This window comes from Ranitomeya imitator, chromosome 7 (assembly GCF_032444005.1).
Source record: "Ranitomeya imitator isolate aRanImi1 chromosome 7, aRanImi1.pri, whole genome shotgun sequence".
Lineage (NCBI taxonomy): Eukaryota > Metazoa > Chordata > Amphibia > Anura > Dendrobatidae > Ranitomeya > Ranitomeya imitator.
In genome coordinates, this window is record NC_091288.1 from 81,340,514 (window position 1) to 81,365,113 (window position 24,600).

The 24,600-nt window shown below is 42.1% G+C and overlaps 1 protein-coding gene across 1 annotated transcript in view; it reads right to left on the reverse strand.

Moving 5' to 3' along the window:
- Nucleotides 1–4,700: 4,700 nt before the first annotated feature.
- VPS8 (VPS8 subunit of CORVET complex) overlaps nt 4,701–24,600 on the reverse strand; it is a 252,427-nt gene continuing 232,527 nt past the window's right edge. Inside the window, exons 44-47 of the mRNA XM_069733555.1 lie at nt 21,059–21,227; nt 17,188–17,235; nt 9,002–9,082; nt 4,701–5,049 (exon numbers count right to left, since the gene is read on the reverse strand). Coding sequence (XP_069589656.1) covers nt 4,903–5,049; nt 9,002–9,082; nt 17,188–17,235; nt 21,059–21,227 — 445 coding nt within the window. The 3' untranslated portion in view covers nt 4,701–4,902. The remainder of the gene's footprint in view (nt 5,050–9,001; nt 9,083–17,187; nt 17,236–21,058; nt 21,228–24,600) is intronic.

The following is a 24,600-nucleotide window of genomic DNA, read 5'->3' on the forward strand; positions in this document are numbered from 1 at the left end:
CTATTAAATGACCATTGATAAGCAAACAAGTTGCTGATCTGGGGGTGCTTAGTGCCGCACATTGGCTGGTGTAAACAGACACTTAATTGTGATGGGGAAAAAAAAATAGTAAAAGTCAGACAAGTCCAATAACATACAGATATATCGCTTAGCATTGTAGATGAAGGTTTACAATCAGAATAAAATAAAAAAAACGCTTTCTTGAAATATGAAGATCGCACCAGCAGTAAGTACACTGGTAATAATTGGGAAGGTCTCCAGCTCTGGCTAACTTCTATACACGTGGCAAACACAGGATAAATCGCTCAATGAATTACAAGCATTAATGAAATCTTTTAAAATGGAATTGCCTCACACTGGGATTAGCTGAGCGTTAAGTAAAGAGGCGATTCACAGAGTGGCAGGATTCCTGGATATTAAAAACATAAACGGACTGTACAAATGTAATACTGGATTAACCTACATTCAGGACGCAGGAGAAAGTGGAACCCCGCAGTCTCCCCTCCCTCCAACGCGCTGCTAGAAATTTAGGGTTACAGAAGGCGATGGGAAACGAGACAAGACTTCCTTCTATTAGAATTATTATTCTGATACCATTGGAATTAGATAGTTCCTAGTTCACACAACACAGTTCAGAGAAAGGTAGGTTTTATTTTCTGAAAAATGGAAAACCCCATATGTTATTACTTGGCGATTTTTCAGCTGATTTCAATGCATCATGCAAATTGTAAAGACAAGTGTGGCAGAGATTTTCCAACACATCTGACCGTGGTCTTAGCCAAGCATTTTCTTACCCGTCGATGAAATGTGCCAATTTTACCATGCTATAATAACTGGTTATATTACAGATCTATCATCAGATTTGTAGAGGAGTCTGGAATTTTTATTTTTTCCTCCAGCAAAGGGTGGAGTATTGCCAAGCAAAGTGTCAGTCTGCCTTGGCGAGATTTGTTATGTTCCGTCTCACAGCGCATCTTAGTGCATTCAAACATCATTCAATATTAATCTGCCCTTCAAGTAGGCAACAGATTATGATGGCGTTTCCGCCGCAGAGGACGGAGAGGGACATCAGGAGGATTACACCAGGCTTGCTTTTAGTAGGCAAGTTTAGACATTCTGCACAAAGTCTGTATGGCTGTATGGGTCTTGTCACATCTTCACATGTCCTGTAATAAAATTCAACACTACATACATTATATACCATGTAGATTGTGTAGACATACAGTGCTTTAACAGATCACTCCACCTTTCTATTCTTCCAATGTATATACAAAACAGAACTTCATCAAAATCTGTAATCTGCCCCAATGTCTGCAGACACCCATCTATATGGCCCTCTCCAGCTCTTCTGTGGACAAAAGCCCAACATCTGACTACACCACATGGAGCATTTGCTCTATTTTTCATCAACAGCCTTTATATTATGTCCCTAAGTGAGCGTAAGTCTTTGTTCCAAAGGAATAATATTTTAGTCTCTACTTACATAGACCATTTCTGACAATACTAACGGCAGCAGAGGTGGGTTAGTCGGGCTCCAGTGGCTTCTTTGAATTCAGACCCAATAGAAGTTATTTTTCCCCTTTATGTAGCCTTTCTTCTGCTGCACAGAATCCATGGCCGACAATTACGCTTCTAATCTTCAACCAGAACAGACTTTTGTGCTTCTACAATAGACATTGGACAGTACATCTGGTGCACCTTATGCAGCATGGTCATTGCATTTGATCACAGCCACCTGACACCTCATTTTACCGAACTACAACTTGCAAAAATTCAGCAATGGATGTTAGTAACTAGGTGGATTGGTTTTCTGCTGAAAAAGTCAGAAAACAAACTTGCATATAAAGTTTGTATACAAGTCTAGGATGCTTAATACTTCTACACAGAAGTGCACCTTTATAGTTCTGGAGGACATTCATAGGTGATTACCCTGCATTATCCACTGGAGTCCTAATGAAGAATACAACATGATTCATTTCAGAGATGTGTGTAAGATGGCCGCCGGACAGGACCTTGAGGGGAGGTATGCATCATCAAGGATGGTAGCTTCGGTGATGGAAGTCCGGGGAAGCATGCCCCAGCACCTATAGTGCAAAGAGTTAAATAGGGCATTTCTGGGCCGGGTTTTACGAGCAGTCAAAAAAGATGGGTGAAAAGGACTGCTCTTATATCCCCACCCCAGGAGTATGGTTTGGCAGATAAAATGGAGACCAAGTGATTCAGTCAGTGTATGGAGATGCACTGCTATTATGAGGTCTAGACACAGATTTTCAGATCAGGGGACTGTGAGGGCCATTGTAAATCCCTTCAGCTTGCGACTATTTAGGTAATCTCTTGTGGATTTTGATGTGTATTTAGGATCATTATCCACTTGCATTAGTCATCCTCTTTGCAACTTCAGTTTTTTTTTTTTTTTTTGTCTTTCACCCTTTGGTTTCGTTTCTTTCCTATGTTTTCTCCAAGTCTGTTAGACAAAGAAATTACTAAGGGACCCCTTTATCACGAATCACAGACTTCAGTTCGGAAAGCAGGACAAGCATGTAGGATATCCAAAATGGAGAGCATAGATAAATATAAATCCTGTTCTCGCAGTGTTAGGTTTGCATCAATTTGTTGAAATTTCATTGAATCCATGCTTCCTTCTACCCGTGAAATGTTCCCAGTGTCATTTGCTGCAATACAACTCCAAAGCATGACTGAGCCACCCCCATGCTTAATGGTTGGCAAGATGTTCTTTTACTGAAATTTTTACCCTTTTTTCTCTCCACACATTCCTTTGATCATTGAGGCCAAAGAATTCTACTTTATCATCATCGGTCCACGGGACTTGTTTCCTATATGCATCAGGCTTGTTTAGATGTTCTTTTGCATACTTCTGATAATGAATTATCATGAGGATGCAGAAAAGGTTTTCTTCTGATAACTCTTCCACGAAGGCTGCTAAATCTTTCTGAAGGTCTTTTGCAGTCAAGCAAGGAGTTCCGATTTGCCTCTTTAGGAATCCTACAAGCAGCTCTCACCGAAATGTTGCTTGGTCTTCCAGACTTTATTTTGACTTCTACTGTTTCTGTTAATGGCCTTTTCTTAATTACTCTTTCCTCAGTTCAAAATGTAACTTGAAAACACTTTTCTATCTTAAAGCTTTCTCCTGCTTTGTGGGCCTCCACCATTTCCATGTTCAGAGTGCTAAGCAGCTGCTTAGAAGAACCCATGGCTGCCGTTTTTAGGCACAGGGTTAAAGTCGGCTGGGTTTTTATAAAGATGGGAAATTTGTTTCACCTAACCTTTCCTACCTATGATAGTGAACAAGTCATAACCCCAAGAGGCCAATTAATATCTGAAACCTTGGTCAAAGTTATCCGATCACACAAATCTCCAAGGATGCCCAAAAAATTACATATTTTTTTGTCTAAAATACAAAGGAAATGTGTCATCTTTAACTTTAGCCCTTTTGGAGATCCTTTTATCTTCAACTTGCTTAACTGTTCACGATAACAGTAATTTTGACCAGAGGTGCCCAAACCTTTACATGTCACCATGTATATAGCGCTCTATCTATCCATCTATACATATACACACACAATATACATATATATAATACTGCATTAACTACTGGAATCTTATTGAAGGACACATCATTGAAGGGATTTTTTTTGTATTTCTGACAATCTGGGAGCATCATAATGTACAGACTGAAACCCTAATTCCAGGGATGTCTCACTTACTGGGCTGCTTGGTGTAGTTTTGATAAAATAACTTCATCAGCAGAAGATTATCATGAAAAGGACTAGCAATCCTGCGGCAAGGTATTCATGAGCATGAATATTCATGAGCTCTGTATAACCCCACCCCCACCACTGATTGGCCACTTTCTGTATACAATGTCCATGAGCTAAGTGATATATTGCTAGAATCAGGTTCTCTGCCCGTATGTTATGCTGCTCTCAGATGAGATAGCAAAAACCAGCTGGTGACAGATTCCCTTTAAGCACTGATGCTCCTCACTGCATTACCCAATGTAGCACTATGGAATGGACAATACACCTTTAGAGATGTATTTCCACATAAATCATATTTATTATGAGTTTTGCTGCTGTTCTGTTATTTGGTGTCAAAGGTCTGTATAACACACATCCATTATTCTTTTATTTAGCCAGACTTAGACTAATGAGAATCCACTAATCAGCAATTAGTTATTTCAGTGATAAATGTGCCATTATCATTTTTTGTGGCAAACCCCAGTGCTTCCAGTATCATGACAAGTAGGTGTGAGATCTCTGGTCTCTGTACAGTAATGTTTGTGCCATTCATTATTGCGTTTTTACAGTTGAGAAAACGTCCTTATATGTTAGGCAAACCTGAAGAAGGAGTAACACCTTGACTGGATGAAGCAGCAGCAGAATAGTCACCTGGCTGGTCCAGAGACCTATCTAAACAACAAATTGGGGCACAAAATCACTTAATATCAAGAAGACAGGAACTGACAAGACACAAAAGAATGGAGGCAGCGATCCACAGGACAGCAAAAATCAACAATCTACTAACTAGGGCATAAATCATTGGCAGCAGTAATCAGTAGAAAACAAAAAAGACTAATCTTCTCGATCCCTCGCAGCTCCAGCGTCAATGTTCCTGCGCTCCCTGCATTGGTTTCTGTGTACTCATGTGGGTCACAGGGTGATGCCAATAAGTATACCCACTTACACAGGCGCAATAGGATTTATTAGAAAATCGGTAGTGTATTCGCGTTGCTTTAAACATACATGTATAAATATACTGTACACACGGACTCTTCACAGTTTAGGTTCTCCATGCCTTCTTGGACATGTACAGCCAAGAAATGATCGGAGGCGACATGGACGGCCACTGGCTGGAGTGCAACGGTCCAGGAGACTTCCAGGACTAGTCATCAATGATGGGTGGAGGTGCCAGATGCAGCTTAAAGTTCTCATTCTGGAAAACACTGCTGGAGGAAACCCCACCATAGGGGTTATGGACCGAAGATTTTTCCGGGCTTTGAGAGCGGCATAACTCAGTCAGAAGAGCCAGCTGGAAATAGAGAAAGAACAGCAACACAAGAGGTTAATCAGATGCCACCCCAGAAGATGGCTTACTGCAGAATAATAGAGAATAAATCTAGTGAGGTTCTACAAAAATGTACTGTGCTCTTATGCACCACCCCATGGCAGTGAGAACTGGCTGCACACAGTATAAAGCTGGCTGCTCACTATAAGGGTACGTGCACACGGAGTATTTGCAACAGCTTTTACTGCACCAAAAATCAGCACTGGCAGAAAAAGAGCAGTGTAAATAAGGGTCTTTTTATGCATTTTACGTTTGTTTTTACATATGTTTGTTCTAGATTCATTTTTGAGGTTTACAAATGCTGCAAAAACGCTTTAAAAAACTGACATTCTGCAAATTTTGAAAAAAAAAAAACCCAACATGATGGTTCAAATCTGCAGGAAATAAATAAGCAGCGGGTACACGAGATGTCATACATCCCATTCACTGCTGGTACTGTAAAGTGCAGAGTCTCGTTCCACCTGCACTGCTCTTATAGCCGAGCAGTCTGTCGTTTAAGAATATACAGTCACAAGCTTCAGCCGCTTACATGTAATTATATACGCACACACTCATGCATATGTATGTATGTATGTATATACATACATACATACATACACACACACGAATAGGAATCTCTGCTACATCTCAGGAGAAGAAGCCACACAGTAGATTACTATATTTTAATGTGAAAAAAAAAAAAGATTTTTCCATTGCTCCATTTTCCCAGCTCATCTCTCATTAGTCCCCAAATTAGTTATAAGTGATGCCAAGTAAGGCTGTGTTCTCGTTTGCATTGGGGGCACTTCTGTTGCAGATGCTACTGGATATGGCAGATGTGACAGCGCAGCACATGTAGACGGACGCCACTACCACCAACGCAGACCAGAAAGCCCCAATGTATGTGGATCACAGCACTGCTCCATTTTGATGGAAGTGTACCAAACAGTATATCATCACGATGAAGCAAAAGGCTGCTGTTATCACTGATTCATATTTATCTATGCATAGAATTTAAGAAAATCAGCTCCATGGATATTTTTAGAGATATGGCTTTGTTGGGCAAAGTGTACTTAAAGGAATCGGTCATAAAGATTTCACACAAACTATTTACAGTAGGGTTCAAAATAATAGCAGTGTGTTCAAATACATGAGCTAAGCACAAAGTCTTTACACTGGTTTTTATTTCCAGCATTGGGAACACTGCTCACTGTTTTCTTAGTCAAAACCCAAAGAGAAATGTAGATAATGTTAAACTACTTTACAGAAAATGACAAAAAATGAACATTGGGTTCTTCTAAGAAATAGCAGTCTGCATTTGTCTTTACAAGCTCACAATATACGTTGAATGCAGCAGATCCACCTTTTAGGAAACTTGTTACACATCTGCTTTTAGTTTCTAAGAATGCTATTGCTTTTTTTTGGGGAAATCTTCTACAGTACCCTCTTCACAAGAAATTATTGACAAACTGGCTTTGCATAAATCCTATGAACAAAAATTGGCGTTACTGAATGGCTGCTTTCCTTCCTTTTTGAAAAAATGGTCTCGCTGGCTGGAAATATTTTCATAAGAATTTACTGTATTCATTGTTTTGCTATTTTATTTCATTCTATTTTTACTTTTATGCTTTATGAATGTTTCATGTCATTGCATTTATGTTAACCTTGCTCTATGTCTTGTTTTGGTTGAAAATGTTAATAAAGTGGTTTGGAAAAACAAGCTCACAATATGTATTTTATTTTTGAGGATTTAACATTCCCGTGAATCACTAACCTAATATTTTGTTGTATACCCGCAGTGTTTTAGAACTGCTTCACATCTATGTTGCATAGAGTCAACCAACTTCTGGCCCCTGTCACCTGTTATTCCAGCCCAGGAGGTTGGACTACATCCCACAATTTGTTGAGTTTGCCTCAGAAATGGCATTTTTGATGCCACCCCACAAGTGTTCTATCGCAGAGGTCCCCAACTCCAGTCCTCAAGGCCCACCAACAGGTCATGTTTTCAGGATTTCCTTTGCATTGCACAGGTGATGCAATTATTACCTGGGCAAGACTAAGGAAATCCTGAAAACATGACCTGTTGGTGGGCCTTGAGGACTGGAGTTGGGGACCTCTGTTCTATCGGATTAAGGTCCGGGGATTGGGCTGGCCACTCCATAACCTCAATTTTGCTCGATTACTGGTGTGTTTAGGGTCGTTGTCTTGTTGAAACACCCATATCAAGAGCATTTCCTCTTCAGCATAAGGCAACATGACCTCTTCAAGTATTTTAATATCTACAAACTGGTCCATGATCCCTGGTATGCGGTAAATAGGTACAGCACCATAGTAAGAGAAACATGCCCATATCATGATGCTTGCCCCACCATGCTTCACTGTCCTCAGAGTGTACTGTGGCCTGAATGCAGAGTCGTCTGGGGGTCGTCTGATGAACGGTCTGCGGCCCTTGGACCCAAAAAAGAACGATTTTACTTTCATTACTCCACAAAATGTTTCTCCATTTCTCTTTAGGCCAGTTGATGTGTTCTTTGACAAATTGTTTCCGCTTCAGTACATGTCTTTTTTTAAACAGTGATACTTTGCGAGACTTCTTGCTAAGAGATTAGTAGCATCACACCGGCATCTTCTGTCGCAGTCCTCACCGGTAACGTGAGACTGATCATCCTGGAGCTGATCATCGCCTGAGCCTTTGCTATTGTTCCATCCATTCGAAAGGTAGTCTTCCATTTTCTTCCTTGTCTCTCTGGTTTGGCTTTCCATTTTAAAGCAGTGGAGATCATTTTAGCTGAACAGCTGATCATTGTCTGCGCTCCTTTATATACTTTACCCTCGCCAATCAAATTTTTAATCAAAGTACTCTGTTCATCTGATTCAATGACCTCACTAATTGATCTCCACATTGCTGTTATTTTGAACACACCTCCTTTCAATTAATTATTCTATTACACACTCAAAAGCATGCAGATCATGAATGCTGAGTGTTGGTTTCCTCCGATTCTACTGCACCGACTAGTAAATTGTTTGACATGTGGTAATATAATTTATCTGGTTAGTATTATTGAACTGCTATTAGTTTGAACACTACTGTATATGTGCATGTAGCCCTTTCAGAAACAGAGGAACAGATTAGCCATGTAAATGTTTTGCTGGACTGGTCTTTGAGAGATTAGCCTAGAACTGATATGGAAATGAGGCAGAAGAGTTACTTGTAGATTTGACGCCTCTGTCACTCCGGCTCTATTCCCAGCCCAGTGTTGCCTCCTCCTGCTTGGCTGACAGCAGCTCTGCTCTGTAGCTTCAAATGAATCATCAGTGAAGCAGGAATAGGTGGCAATGGGAGGGGAATAGAGCTGGAGTGACAGAGGCTTCATACCTATAAAATGGTTCTCCAGCCTCATTTGCATATCAATCAAACACTGATTTCTTAGGAACAGAGGAAAGAACTGGCCGTGTAAAGGCATTGCTGGACTTGTCTTTGAAAGAGCTAAATGCGCATATAAAAATAGTTTGGGGTGAAATCCTGCTGACAGATTCCCTTTAAAAGCCAATTTCTCCATACCTAGATTTAGCACAACGGGGTTTGTCATATTTCGTCATAGGAAATGACTCACTGTCATCCCAGAATGTGTAATCTGTAATATTATATAGGCTAAAAGGAAATTTATTAGCACTTTTTAATTTTGGATATCAGTAAGAAGTATAACCATGCACAAAGGAAAGCACTGCATTACAAATTCTGCTCTGCTGCTACACTACAATACTAGCAATATAAACATCTACTAAACAGAAGGGCACTGAAAATATAGACAGAGTGTTGTATACAGGCTTTAGAAAACAGATCAGGGAGTTTGTGTATTGCACTTCTAGTCATGACACTTGTGGACACAGAGATGCTCTCAAGCGGAGCCAGCAGACAAGGGACTTGTTACTGTACCCGGGAGGTTCCTTTGTAAAGACGGCAGAGTTCATTGAATGCCTGCATCTGCTGAGGGTCGAGGACGGAATCAGAGCTTGACTGGAAAAACAAAACAACTCAATATTAGTACAAAAGCAGATTCTGCTCTAGATAAAAACAAAAAGCATCTAATGCAGAGGCGATTATGAAGATCTGGACCCACCAACATTCCACTATAGAAACGACAGTGTACAATCAGTACTATGCATGGTCTGTGGTGTTCAAGAGGTGCTGTGCAAGGTCCATGGCGTCCAAGCGGTACCGTGCAAGGTCCATGGCGTCCAAGCGGTACCGTGCAAGGTCCATGGCGTCCAAGCGGTACCGTGCAAGGTCCATGGCGTCCAAGCGGTACCGTGCAAGGTCCATGGCGTCCAAGCGATACCGTGCAAGGTCCATGGCGTCCAAGCGGTACCGTGCAAGGTCCATGGCGTCCAAGCGGTACCCTGCAAGGTCCATGGCGTCCAAGCGGTACCCTGCAAGGTCCATGGCGTCCAAGCGGTACCCTGCAAGGTCCATGGCGTCCAAGCGGTACCCTGCAAGGTCCATGGCGTCCAAGCGGTACCCTGCAAGGTCCATGGCGTCCAAGCGGTACCCTGCAAGGTCCATGGCGTCCAAGCGCTACCGTGCAAGGTCCATGGCGTCCAAGCGCTACCGTGCAAGGTCCATGGCGTCCAAGCGCTACCGTGCAAGGTCCATGGCGTCCAAGCGCTACCGTGCAAGGTCCATGGCGTCCAAGCGGTACCCCGCAAGGTCCATGGCGTCCAAGCGCTACCGTGCAAGGTCCATGGCGTCCAAGCGGTACCGTGCAAGGTCCATGGCGTCCAAGCGGTACCGTGCAAGGTCCATGGCGTCCAAGCGGTACCGTGCAAGGTCCATGGCGTCCAAGCGGTACCGTGCAAGGTCCATGGCGTCCAAGCGGTACCTTGCAAGGTCCATGGCGTCCAAGCGGTACCGTGCAAGGTCCATGGCGTCCAAGCGGTACCTTGCAAGGTCCATGGCGTCCAAGCGGTACCTTGCAAGGTCCATGGCGTCCAAGCGGTACCGTGCAAGGTCCATGGTGTCCAAGCGGTACCGTGCAAGGTCCATGGCGTCCAAGCGGAACCGTGCAAGGTCCATGGCGTCCAAGTGGCACTGTGCAATGTCCATGACCAATAACATCTTGTTGGAATATAGAATGTGTGACTTCATTCTAAAAGTGGATTTATTGACCCATCATGTGATATTTTGGCTCTTGCTGGAGCGTTCACCAAGATAATTATAGGTCTGTGTGACAAGTCAATATAACAATATAAAAAAAAAATCACTTTATTATGAATTACTTTATATAGCGCCATGATATTCCACAGCACTTTGCACACATTATCATTGCTGTCCCCATTGGGGCTCACAATCCACATTCCCAATCAATATGTCTGGAATGTGGGAGGAAACCGGAGAACCCAGAGGAAACCCACACAGAAGATATATACTCCCTGCAGAAGTCGTCCTTGGTGGGATTTGAACCAGGACCCCAGCGCTGCAAAGCAATAGTGTTAACTCTTATCAAGAAGCCCGATACAATTTGAGCAAAGTGGTGGCTCAGTGGTTATGTCAGCATGTATACACAGTAATGTGTGCCATATTCATCAAGATAGTGAATGTCGGACCGACCATATTTCACTATAACTAATTCATTGCGTCCTGAAAACTGTAAATCAGCGGCACTAAAAACTATACCGTATTGTGAGAGGAGCCCCGTCAATGTAACATTCAGGCAATGCAGGCGAGTTCTGCAGAAAACATTTAGATGTAACAATTTTAGAAATGATATTATGGGTTGACAAGCAATTTTCAGCAAGGGTAAGGGGGTAGGAGGGAGATGCAGCTGCAGTTTCTTTATTAGTTTTCCAGATGCGGGTGAGCAGGAGCAGCAGAGGGAGAGGCTTGTCATGTGCGCATGCCCATCATCACGCTCAGATTGCCAATAGCTTGTGTTAGGGATCCCACCGGGACAGTGTCTAACTGCAGTAATATATAATCAGACCTTCCTAGATTGTATTCTGAGCCAGATCAAACACCAGAACATTAAAAAAAAAATGGGAAAGAAAGCAATGAACGACACCAGTGTAAAAAGTGCCTGAGAGTCTTGGGAGACAGACGTCATTTGAGTGAAGAATCCGTATATTTGGAGTAAAGCTGGGCAGATTACTGTGTGTACATTCGTGTTATTGGAAACTTAGTCAATGTTTCCGGCTCGCGTCTGCTCCTTTTATCCACAGCCTGGTAGCAATCCGAGTGCCCCGAGCCCCCCTTGCTGGCGCTGTGAAAATGCAGCGTGTAATTACTTCTTCTGAACTATTTCCCAGTATCAACCTGAGCTCCTTCTCTTCCTCAACAACACACATCATGTCTCGGTTGTCATGGTTACGTGTCAGACCCCTTTCCTTGCTTCAGAGTCCACTCTCCAGACCACTCCAGATATATACAAAGGCAGAATCGGGAGTTTTATGCACAGGTATTAAAATAACTTCCACAATAACAAGGATACAGGGGATGTGCTGCCGACAATATGGATACTCTATGGGGTCTAGATTGCATCATACCGACAATCTCAAGGTTAAATGTCTATTTCCAGAGATCTTGATGTTCCTTTGTCTATAGTTCCATTGTCTACTACTTTGTCAATATAATGAAGAAGTTTACAACCCATGGCACTGTAGCTAATCTCCCTGGAAGTGGACAGCAGAGAAAAATTGATGAACGGTTGCAACACACAATAGTCCAGATTGGGAATAAGCGCCCCCAATCAAGTTCCAAAGAAATTCAAGCTGTCCTCTAAGCTCTGGGTGCATTAGGGTCAGTGTAAACTATCAGTCAACATTTGAATGAAATTAAACACTATGGCAGGAGACTCAGGAGGCCCACACTGCTGACAGACATAAAAAAGCTACACTGCAGTTTGTCAAACTCCTTCTAAGAAGTGTTTTGTAGACAGATGAGCCCAAGATAGAGCTTTTAGGTAAAGCACATCATTCTACTGTTTACCAAAAACGGTGTGAAGCCTCCAAAGAAAAGAACACAGTACCTACAGTCAAATATGGTGGAGGTTCAAAGATGTTTTGGAGTGGTTTTGCTGCCTCTGACATTTGGGTGTCAGGACTGTGTGCAAGGCATCTTGAAATATGGAGATTGCCAAAGGATTTTGGGTTGCAAAGTAGTGTCAAGTGTCAGAAAGCCGAGTGTGCGTCCTAGGTAATGGGTCTTCCAGCAGGACAATGACACCAAACATAATTCAAGAAGCACCCAGAAATGGATGGAAACAAAGTGCTGGAGAGTTCTGAAGTGGCCAGCAATGGGTCCGGATCTAAATCCCATTGAACATGTGTGGAGAGATATTAAAATTGCTGTTAGGAGAAGGCGCCTTCAATTATAAGGAAGAGACCTTAGCAGTTTGCAAAAGAGTGGTCAAAAATTCTAGTTGAGAGGTGTGAAAATTTTTGATTGTTATGTGAAGTGATTGCAGTTATTTGTTCCAAAGGGTGCGCAACCAAATATTAACTTGAGGGTGGCAACAATTTTGTCGAAATCATTTTGGGGCTTTGTGCAAAATTATGTCCAATTTGCCTATGTTTCAATACCCACAAAGGAAAAACACGTTTATAATAAAACAAGTGTAATTGTAATACTTTTCTGGGAGAAATAGTCGTATTTTGCAGACTATAAGACGCTCCGGATTATAAGACGCACCCCAAATTTTGAGGAGAAAAATAGGAAAAAACTTTTTTTTAATAAAATGGTGGTGCTTCTTATAATCCATGCGTCTTATTGCTTACCGGTGGTGGTGGCTGCGTGAAGCGGGGTCGTGGGGTGGCTGCTGGCAGAGGCAGGAGTGAGGCAATGATGCTTCTCCGGGTGCTCTGCTGACATTTTGATCTCCCAAGATCTTGGTGCACAGATCTCCACCTGCGCATGCGCCGCCCCCGGCAGCCATTTTCCTGGAGTCTACCGCATAGGAAACCATGGAACTGCGGGGGGCTCTGGCCTTTCACAAAATGTCCACACAGCCCCCGCAGCACCGCCGGACACCCCCTCATCCCAGCCTGTGGCAACGGTATAAGTAAGGTATATCTGCATTATAAGACGCACCCCCATTGTCCCCCCAAATTATTTGGGAAAAAAGTGCGTCTTATAATCCAAAAAATACGGTACTTCATTTTCTGGAACAATTTCAAGGGTGCCAACACTTTTCTCAGTGACTGTAGGCAGCAATTTCTCAGTTTTTGGCTGTATTAAGGTTTTCTTTTTGTAATACGTACGTAAAAAATGAGTAGGGATCATGTTTATTTAAAAGATTGGTGTTAAACACGTTTATGGTTTTGAATTTAGGTTTATTGATTAAAAAAAAAATTATAAATGATGGATCAGAGAATGAGATCTGTGAAACTCAGGGCATGGCCATGTCCTCAAAATCGGATCAGAATAGAACTTAATGTGTCTGTGTTTTATGCACTTTTTTATGTTTAGTTGGTTCCGATTAGACGGTCAAAGCTTTTGGACAATTTCTGCTCTCATGTTTATACTTTGGCAACTAACTCCACAACATTTGATCCACTAAAGGGAATCTGTCCCCAGGTTTTTTTTATACCTCATCTGACAGCAGCATAGTGTAGGGGCAGATACCAATTCCAGCAATGTGTAACTTGCAGGGCTGCTTGCAGTCATTTTGATATAATCACAGTTTTACCTGTTGCAGATCTACCAGTTCTCTGAATACTGCACTCTGTATAACCCCGCACACCACTGGTTGGCAGCTTTCTGCCTATGCACAGTGTACACAGAACGCTGCCATTCAGTGGTGTGGACGGGGTTAAACAGTGATCATGAATATGGAGGGCTACATGGCAGATTTACTAGTCCTCTAGTGATAATCTCCTGCTGATAAAACAGTGATTTATCAAAACTGTAATAAACGGATTCCAGCAATGTATCACTTACTGGGCTGAGTCGCTTTGTCTATACCATGCTGCTCTCCGATTTGGTGGCAAACATCTGGTGACAGTTTTTCTTTAACAATCCCATGCAAAGATTCGACATCAATTGAATGGCGCCCACCTGAAAGTGGCCAAACGTAATGGGACGGTATGTTTTGCACTAAAGCAAACAAGATGCATCATGTCCAATGTTAAAGAAGGAGTAGTGATGAACTTAGCATCAACTCTGCAAACTAAAGTGGTCGTCATAATAAATATCCATAGAACGGTAAATCAGTATCCGACATACTCCTGGAAATACAGCGTGCTGTAGATTACCCAACTTTAGGCTTGGCGGACTGAATGCTAGTAAGTCTGCCATCACTCCATATCGAAGAGTTCGGAAAAGTTAGTTATTAGAAAATGACATTATTATGGAGCCCCCTAAGGATGTCACCGACACTCAAAGGTGTCGATATTTACCATTATAAATCTTGTGCTAGAGAGCGAAACCAATGTAAATTCATGGTATATATGGCTGGGCGCTGTAACACTGCATAGATATCTGTGCAACCGCAGCCTATGAATATATTAAAGGCAACTTCTTGACAGAGGCCGAGTGATATTTGCGTGCACGCAGGCACCCCTCATTTCTATAATGCCTTTAAATATGGTCTTTTTAATTAACTATTTATGAACTGCATATTTTGCACTGGGATATGAATAAAACATGAGATATGCATCAGTCTGGAGCCCAGAACATCTGCCAGCTTCCCTTCTCTTTTCACGTCAGGTCTTTATGCAGTGAGGGCGATTTCGGACGAGATAAAGCAGTAAACCGGGGTGAAGAAAGGCCATTTCAGCAGCTCCGGAATGGGCCGGTCTCAGGGGAGATTTTGGGCAAGGTGTGTGGTGCAGGGGATGGAGCTCGGGTCTGAAGGACGTCTTAGAAGTGCAATAATGCACACGACACATTTATCCGACACTTCGGATTTGATATTTCTGCTCTTCAATGGTAACATACGAATATCAAGGCTTCATATATGTATTACACTGCAGGGTTTTAGGTTATATTTGGTATTTAAAGCTGCATAAAGTAATAAATAATCGCACAATGGGCACGTGCAGACAATAGCAGGACAGCTCCATTTAATTTCCAGTTATACAGTGCCAATATACGACTCCCATAGAGATGAATAGGACCCTACTATACCTGCAATTTCATATGGATGGTTTCTTGTTGGATTACGTACTAATCTAACATTTTATTGGAGAATTGCGCCTTACTCCATTGGATGCCACATTACAGAGAGTTTCCTCTGCCTTCACGTATTACTATGTGCTTGATGACAAAAAGAAGGCATTTTCTCCATGCATACTTGATGGCAGACTGTGGCAAAATTACTTAAATACCAAGTTCTTTAACCCTATAATAGGCCGACTACAGCTGCAACTGTTTCCACTTTTAAAATTAGAACCTGATTTTTGTCCTAGAAGCCATGAAGTTTGTATAGGGCTTCTGAAAGGAAATCAGTCATTAGATTTATGCTACCCCATCTGAGAGCAACACAGTGTAGGGGCAGAGACACTGATTCCAGTGATGTGCCACTTACTGGGCTTCATGCTGCAGTTTTGATTAAATCACCGTTTTATCTGCTGTACACATACTAGTTCACTAAATACGGAGTTCTGTATAACCCTGCCCACACCACTGATTGGCAGCTTTCTGTGTGCACTGTGCATAGGCACAAATCTGCCAATCTTTGGTGGTGTCGGGGTTACATAGAGCTCACAAATATGGAGGATTATATGACAGCAGCTTTACTAATCCTCTAGCAATAATATCTCCCCGATAAAACTCTGATTTTTTCAAAACTACAGCAAGCATCCCAGTAAGTGATGCATCACTGGAGTCAGGGTCTCTTGTCTCTACATTATCCTGCTCTCAGATTTGGTAGTAAAAACCAGATGACATCTCTCTTCATTCTTGATGATTTGTACCGATGTCTGTAACTAGTTTTATCTATGGAGTAGAGTTCCGGGAAGGTAGAAGTCACAAGCAAGCCACCGAGAAGTTCAACATCCCAAGTTCAAGTCAGAAGATATTGATGAATACTTATATTCATCCAGGTAGTAAAAGTGGCTTGAGAAAACCTTGGTCAGATTAATTCCAGAAACAGGGCATAATTATTATTAAAAAAAAAAAAGCAAAAAAAGTTGCTGTACCCAAGTCTATAAAACATGGTACAACAACCAATTAATGGGTAAGGACAACTCATAACCTGACTTTGGCTACAGAACATTTTAATGTGGTAGAGCTAAATGAACTGATGAGAAAAGAGGGGGAAAAACACCAAAGGTTGTATTGTAAACACAGAGGTAAAAGAATCTATGAATATTATGAATATTAACCAGCCATTCATAGATATGAATGAAGTACAATGGGTCATGAGCTCAGGTGGAGGATTCTAGGAGTGCACTGTCAGTGTTGGAGGAAAAACGGATTCCAAATAGGTGATGAATCCAGACGTATTGCTTCATAGAAGACAAATGCAGATACACAAACTGGTTTTCGGCGCCGACTCGTAGCCTTGATCAGGTAGGACACAACCGGGTTGTATAACTGCATTTGCCTTCAATAAAACAATACATCTGGATTCATCACATTCTTGGAATCCATTTCCTCAGAAGATGACAGTGCGCTCCTAGAATCCTACACCCAATTCCTTCATTATGCACTACCTGAATACTATGTAATAGGAACCAGGATGGGACGAGTCGCAGCAGTCATCCATTGGAGGCGAGGGTACAGATTTACACTCTATATGCTAACGTTATATACAGACTTAAAGGGAACCTGTCAGTAGGATCAGCCCTCCTAAGCCATCTATATGGGCAGGCAAGTCATAGGAAGCCGAATAAAATGATACCTTGATGTCTGAGCTGATATTTTCTTAAATGTAAATGAGCTGCTAAGATCTATGGGCCGGACACTGATCTTCACAACAATCCGTGTCCAGAGCATATGTTTAATGAAAGGGGAGCTACCAGAGTGAGACTCGTAACACCGAACAGTAGGACTGAACTCTGGTGAACACATTAGCAGCTGCAGCTCTCACAGCTCTGCTGTCTATAGTGTCCAGCCTCATTCACTAGAGATAATCCATGTACCGTGCACAGTCTACTGTTACATACAGTCGGTGCCAGTGAACATACCTTTCTTGCAGGTTCCTCACTGGATGGATCAGCAGAAGCAGTTCTCATCTGTTTTAATAAAGAGGAATTTAAAACGTATTTTAATGGAAAGATGCTTACAGATAAACAGCAGCTAAACACTATTGCAGTTGGGATACCTGATAGCATGCTATGCTCTACAGTCATCCATTGTATTATCAAACATACACGTGTGGAGCATTGTCTGAGCCGCTACTGGTCCAGAATGTTCTTAAAATGGGGCTATTTCCACTTCTTAAAGGAAATCTGTCACCAGGTATTTGTCACTTATTCTGCGGACAGCATAATTTAGAGACTGAGATCCTGATTCTAGCCATATGTCACTTACTGGACTGCTTGCTGTAGTTTTGATAAAATCGCTGCTGGTGATAATCTCATGATAATGGTGATCACTAGAGGAGTAGTAAAACCTGCAGCCAGGCAGTCCTCCACATTCACCCCATGTATCCCTTTCTGTATACACTGTACATGGGCAGAAAGCTGCCAGTGATGTGGGCAGGGTTATACAGAGATCAGCATTCAGAGAACCGCTAGATCTGCAGCACATAAAGTAGTGATGTTATCAAAATTACAGCAAGCAGCCCAGTAAGGGACACATCTCTGGAATCGGGGTTATTGCCACTACACCACGCTCCTCTCTGATGGGGTTGTAAAAACCTGATGACAGATTTGCCTTTAGATTGCAAAGTACAGTGGCTGGTCTCTTAGGCAAGGTGGTTAGGTCTTCATCTGACCAGCATCAGTGCCTCTGGACTACTCCAATGCAGAAGACATTGCTGCCTCTGTGTGCAACATTCAAGAGTACACAGTTTGAGCCAGCAGCTGAGTCATGTCTGAACTGTCAATCAACAGCATTGTACCACCACCAGGCAAGCAGCGAGCTGCGCTTTCCTGAAGAGAGATGAGGACAAACGTAAAAATCCGATAGACCAGTAAAACCAAATGGTTAGGTAGAGTAAATCTGGTTTTATTTATGTCCTCCTATGTTAACTTTATTAACTTTCTGATTTCTTGGAAAATTGAATCAAAATTTCATTACAGGCAGAAGACCATATTTTTCTGACATAATGCTATATAGGTGGGCTGCATGCAGTTCTGGGGCCGCAGCTTGTCCATACCTACTCTATCAGGAACAAAAACATACGCAGGGAAAGCCTGGTGCGATTCCTTCATATCCAGGATTAATACCATTTAATAAGCAGCTTATTGTAATTTTAGAAAATGATGTTTCCTTTGCAATCAGGCTTAATATCAGATGACAACCGGCTGCTGTTAGTGTGGGGGCATAATCCATATGGCTATAGGTAACACATGCTATTTCTCAGCTGTTCCAGCCCAGTTCAGCCTGGATTGTCTAATTCTGCAGCGGTTAATGTCTCACATTTTGCCATCAGATACTTGGAGTGTGAAGAACACACTGCTTCCAGCTAAAAGATGTGATTAAAAAACCTTCTGAAATTCTTCCATGTTATCTAATTGGAAATGTATGAAAAAGAAGGTGACACAGGCAATTCACAACTCCTCGGTAATACTGTACAACCTAGATTTTACATAAAAGTGTGCTCATCGTCCCTAATGCTGCACCGCCTGGCTGAACTGATCGGCTGGTCAAACACTGGAGTTCGCCTTTACGAGGGGCCGCACGGTGGACCCCCATAGAGCTTACCAGGATAACCCTCTATGGGCACTTCCTAAGAACCTGGTCATACATGCATATTTATGCCAACTGCTCACGTCTGCAGGTGACGGGAGGAAGTCTGTTTTGGCCATTTCAATGCAAGCTTATATACAATAAAATAGAAGTTACCAAAAAACTGTAGGTAGCCAACTCCATTACATCCACTGGGTTCACTAACTTTCCCTCACAAATTCAGCTGAATACATATTGCAGATTCATTTCTGCATGGATCAGAAACTCAGTGGAGCGCAAAAAATAAAGAAATTATGCCGCAGAGTACCGTATATGTTATTTCTTATTTTTACACCCATGTATGCCACGGTACAATGGAATTTGTAGTATAAGTCAAGGAATAATTCCACATAGCAGAGTGATGTGAAAAGACCCCGAATGCCAAAATCCATGGTTTCCCACCAGACTATTGCCCAGAGCATCACATGGCCTCTGTCTGCTTGCCTTTTTCACAATGCATCCTGGTGCCATCTCTTTCCCACGTAAGCCACACACCCAGGTGTTCACATAGTTAAATAGGGTGAAAAAAGACCTACGTCCATCAAGTTCAACCTTACTGTATTCTTACACAAGTATTTACATAAATGCGATTTAATAATTTGCTCAAAGATTTTTCCTGGTATAGAAGTAAGGCTCACTAGCCTGTAATTTCCTGGTTCCATAGTCTTTCCTTTTTTGAAGATGGGGACAACATTTGCCCGTCTCCAATCCTCTGGGATTTTGCCTGTTCTCCAGGATTTTTCAAAGATTCTGGCTAGTGGTTCTGCATCTTCCTCTTCTAACTCTTTCAGGATTCTAGGATGGTATTCATAAGGACCGGAGCAGGAGATTTAAATTAATTTCAATTAGCTAATTGTTCCTTCACCATCTGTCTGTTATAGATAGTGTGTATTTTATTCCTTCGATGGCACAGTGAAGATGAGTTGATGGTACAATTGTTTTCTTAGAGAACAAAGATGCAAAACAGTAATTTAGAAGTTTGGCTTTCTCAACATCATTTTTGATCACTTCACCCTTTTCATCCTGTAAAATCCTATAGCTTATTTGATTCTTTTGTTTTTTGTCTCCCTTGCAAGCCTTACTTCATTACTGGCTTTAGCTCTTCTTATGCTTGCCCTGCAGCCAGCATTATATTCTTCTTTAGATATGCTCCCCTCTTTCAATTTGATGTACGTTTCTTTTTTTCTTTTCTATCAAGTGTTGAAGTTCTGTGTTCATCCATTCTGGTCTCTTTAAATTATTCCAATTCTTCCTTTTTTGGGGTTTTTACTCACTATGCAGTGAGAATTTCCTTTAGCAATATCTCCCATCCTTCTTGAATGTGTGTCCTTTATAACATCCAACCATTGGACCTTTCCTACCCTCTTTCTGAGTCCATTAAAATCTGCCTTTCTGAAGTCCAACCTTAAAGTCTGAGTCCTTGCAGGTCTTCCTCCTCTTGTAATCCACAATTCGAGGATAGCGTAATTGCTGCCTCCTAAGTTCCCTGCTACCATTACTTGCTCAACTTTGCTCCCCATGGGCATCAAGGAATCCTGGATGCCCATGACCTTGTCACTGGTTCACTGACTGTCTTTCCTTGGAGTCACGTTTGGTAGGTACTACTGACTGCATACTGGAAACATCACACAAGAATTATTGTATTGGAGAGGACATCACAATTTGGTTTTTGTCGTAGTTGTGCAGTGCTTTATGCTTCCTAATTTTTCCTGCTTGTAACTAGAAACTAACAAATTGCTTTGTGCAACCCCGATCCAAGTCAGTGATGTCTGCAGCAGCTGTGAAAATTTCCTGGGCTTCCAGGTTCATTGGTGTGGCTTTTGACTCGTTGGCCTGGCGTGACTTTATCAGTGCTGCGCAAAGGTGACGTCTCGACAGTCTGGCCAATCATAAGACAACCCTGCGATCCCGGAGGGTAAGGAAATTCAAACCTGTTGACGACCAGAGAGCACTAGTCTGGACCGTGGACGCAGAGTGAGTTTGATCACCTCTACTAATAATGCATTCACCACAAGAAGTGACTTTTCTTGCTGTAATATATCCTACACACTGACAAGTGCCATTGTAATGAGATCTTCACAGTCATTTGCGTCACCTTTCAAAGGTTTTATGTTCATGGCTGATCAATGTATGTGTTGTACATCAGGTAAAATCGCCACTGACCTGTACTAAAGATGAAGTTCTTCCCCACTTCAGATCTGCCAGTGTCTGACGACCAGACCGCCCTTTGTTGCTGGAATTACACTTGTAACAGCTCCACTGAATCTGACCTCCTGCTTCCACTTTGCAGTCCTTTCCCAAAAGACATACAGAGTGGTACAAATGTCCACAGCTATGGGGAAAGAAAAAAAAAAACACTTTCTTGAATGCATCCCTTTTGTTGTGTTTAATAGTTATTGTAAAAAGACAGAATATAAAACATTTACAGTAATTATGTAAAATGCCCACACATGCTCATAAAATGCAAGTTATTCAAATCTGTGAAGAAAAACGAAAATTCAGTAATGGGTATTAAACGTCAAGGAACACAATAAATGAACACATTGAGCAAAGAGCTATAAAATCTATGAGCCGAAAACCACCAAGATTTTTCCAGGATTGTGGTTTCTGATGGATATAACATGAGAAAAATCATAATGGCATGTCTCAAAGCAACTGACAAAGAAATCATCAGCTGCAGGCTAACAGCTCGCAACTTGGGTTATAGCTGCAAACTGGGGAATAAATACTGTTCCTGATGAGGCACGACACAATGCTGAGCTGTAGGGTGGGCAAAAACCCTAAACAGACCTCTAAGGGTCAATCCAACCAACCTTACAGCATCATACGGGTCTCTGGTGCAGTCAATTTGGGCTCAGTAAAGTAACAGAAGGTGTAAGTGTTACGGTCCCATGTGAACGGAAGCGGTGGTTATGCACTCCATTCATTCTACATGGGACTGTCGGAAATCGCAGAATGCTGTAATCGGGGTCTCTGACAAAGAAAATTGTTGGCGTGGCTGCTCTTTTCAAATAGTAAGTGCTCCCCCTTCTAGAGAGGTGTTGGGTCCTATCACTTAACCCTAAAGAATAAGTAATTGTCATAATAATGCATAAAGATGAGGATATGTTGCAGATTTTTCTGCTCTGCTTCTTGAATAGGTGCCCAATTAGGGGAGGGAATAACACACAAAAAATGCATACACGACTATATCAAGTGAATAAATAAGTATTTTAAAGTAACTTGGCCATAAAAAAAAAAACACACGTGAAATCTATAATTTTAAGATTGAATGTAAGATAAAAGGTGCAGTATATACACTAACAGACATTTAATATTAAGTAATAATGCCAGGAGGGAAGAAGCAAAACATACCATTGCAGCGGCTATGAGGGTAAGTGCTACAGGTTGGGGAAACGAGAGCTGCCATTGCCATGCCGAAACGGCACCTTTTCACATGGACATCACCGAATGGACAGCATCACAGACAGATTAACGACATCCTCTGACAGCAAAAATGGAAGGGATTCATTTTCTCTGTAAAAACACTACCAGGTGCAGACTCTGGGTCTGATCTCCAACTCCTAGAATCCAAAGTTAGGCTAGGTTCACATTGCGTTAGTGCCGTCCGTTTAACGGATCCGTTACTAAGCGGCACTAACGCAATGTAACGGATCCATTAACGCATCTATTACCATCCATTATGATAACGCATCCTAACGCGTGTCAAAATCGGCATGCGTTAGCGATGATGCGTTACTTTGTGACACACCCTCGAATGCGGTCTACCACGTTTTCGGGTACATTAGGTCTAACGCGTTCGCTGTGCATAGACCTCTATTACTAATGCATTCCAACGCAATGCTACCATGCATTAGCGCATTCGTAGGAAAAAGGGAATTTGGGCATCAGCGTTAGCCCATCCGTTTAACGAATACGTTAAACGGACGGCACAAACGCGATGTGAACCTAGCCTTTGAGTCAGACTATGCAGGATTAAGAACGTAGCCATGCAGAGGAGAATAACAGGCTCAGCTTGCTTAGACAAGAAAAAGGGGTTCACACGAATTGTGGGTTAAGACCAAAGGAACCATCACTAAAACTGCCCAGGAGCATGTGTCATACAAGAAGTCAATACATGGTGAGAATCGGTTAACTGCAACCTGCCTCCAGATCACTACTGACAGGAGAGAGGCTAAAAGCAGGTTGAATGAGGCGAGGTGACAATACCAATTTACAAAGCGTAGCTAGGAATGACAAGAACACCTTGCTGAATGCCGGATGCACTAACCTAAAAGAAGCCTATATGAGGGGCTACACCAAGGAATTATTTATGATGACGTGTCAAGTGAAGCCTCTCTCAGCACGTCAAACCACCATCAAATACCATGATGAAAGCAAAAATCAGCAAACGGCAGGACATCAAGCAGAGATGGAAAGGATACACAGCAGAACTAGATGCAAGCGCCACCATTAGCCATTATAGGGAGCACAGTGGCCAAGGGAAACCAGAACCATAACTATTGCAAAGTGAAGTGGATTGGACATTGAGGAAATAGACAAATAGCAATGGACCAGACATTGATCCATATCCCTGCAGGACTACTCAAACCAGTCCCAAAAGTTATATTGACAGCACTATGCCAGAAGATCTGGAGGATTTGAACACCACACAGTAAAAAGGACTGGAAAATTTCAGTTTTCATTCCACTGTTAATAATATGAGACTTCAGGGACTGCACCAACTATGTAGCAATCACCCTGATCCCCCACATTAGCAAGGTGTTTCTAAAGATCATCCAGAAGTTGGAAGCACTGAGTGAAGTAGGAGTGCCAACTGATTAGATAATCAGGTCACTCAACCAGGTGCGGAGACACCAAATGGGTCAAGTTAAGAAAAAAAAATGCACAAGACAAAGATGCATCCTCTTTCATGAGGAAGTTGGGACTTCGATGATTTGAGTGTTTGGGTTAAAAAAAGGCACCAGCAATGTGAGCCATGCAGATGAGCCAACCCTGCAGAGTGAGAAGGACCTGAGAAAGCTTATCCCAAAGAGCCAAATCATGACTGCCACCAACGTGGAAGTCCACATAAAGATCAACAAAGAATTAGAAGTGACAGACAGCTTTGTGTTTCTTTGGTCCTTCATTGATCACCCTTCATTGATGACCGTAGTGGTTTGACAGACGAAATCAAGTGTTGATAACAACTGGGATGCACAGCCATGGTGAGCATAGCCCACATATGGAAATGCAAGGATGTCTCAATCATCGAGACTGAAAACTACAATTGTGTTTCCATTTGAGACATATGGCTGTGAGATTTGAATATACTCATGGCAGCAGACAGAAAAAATAATTGATGCCTTTGAGCTGTGGTGCTGGAGAGGACTTCTATGAATCCCATAGCAGCTAGGATCACCAACATACTGTAGAAGTTCTTGATCATGAAAACCCAAAATTGTCCCTGGAAGGCAAGATCACAAGATGGAAACACGTATTTTGGACATGTGATGAGGACAACTGCATTGGAAAAGGAGATGCTACTTGAATACTCAGTGCTAAAAGGAAAAGGAAACTGACAGCCCGTTGGCTGGATGTCATCAAGAATTACATGAAAGTGATTGAAATAAAGGAAAATGGTGATAACTGGCCTATATAGTACCTAAGGGTAAGTCATCACTGAATAGATAGAATCAGAATAGAAATTATTGGGAGTAAAATAT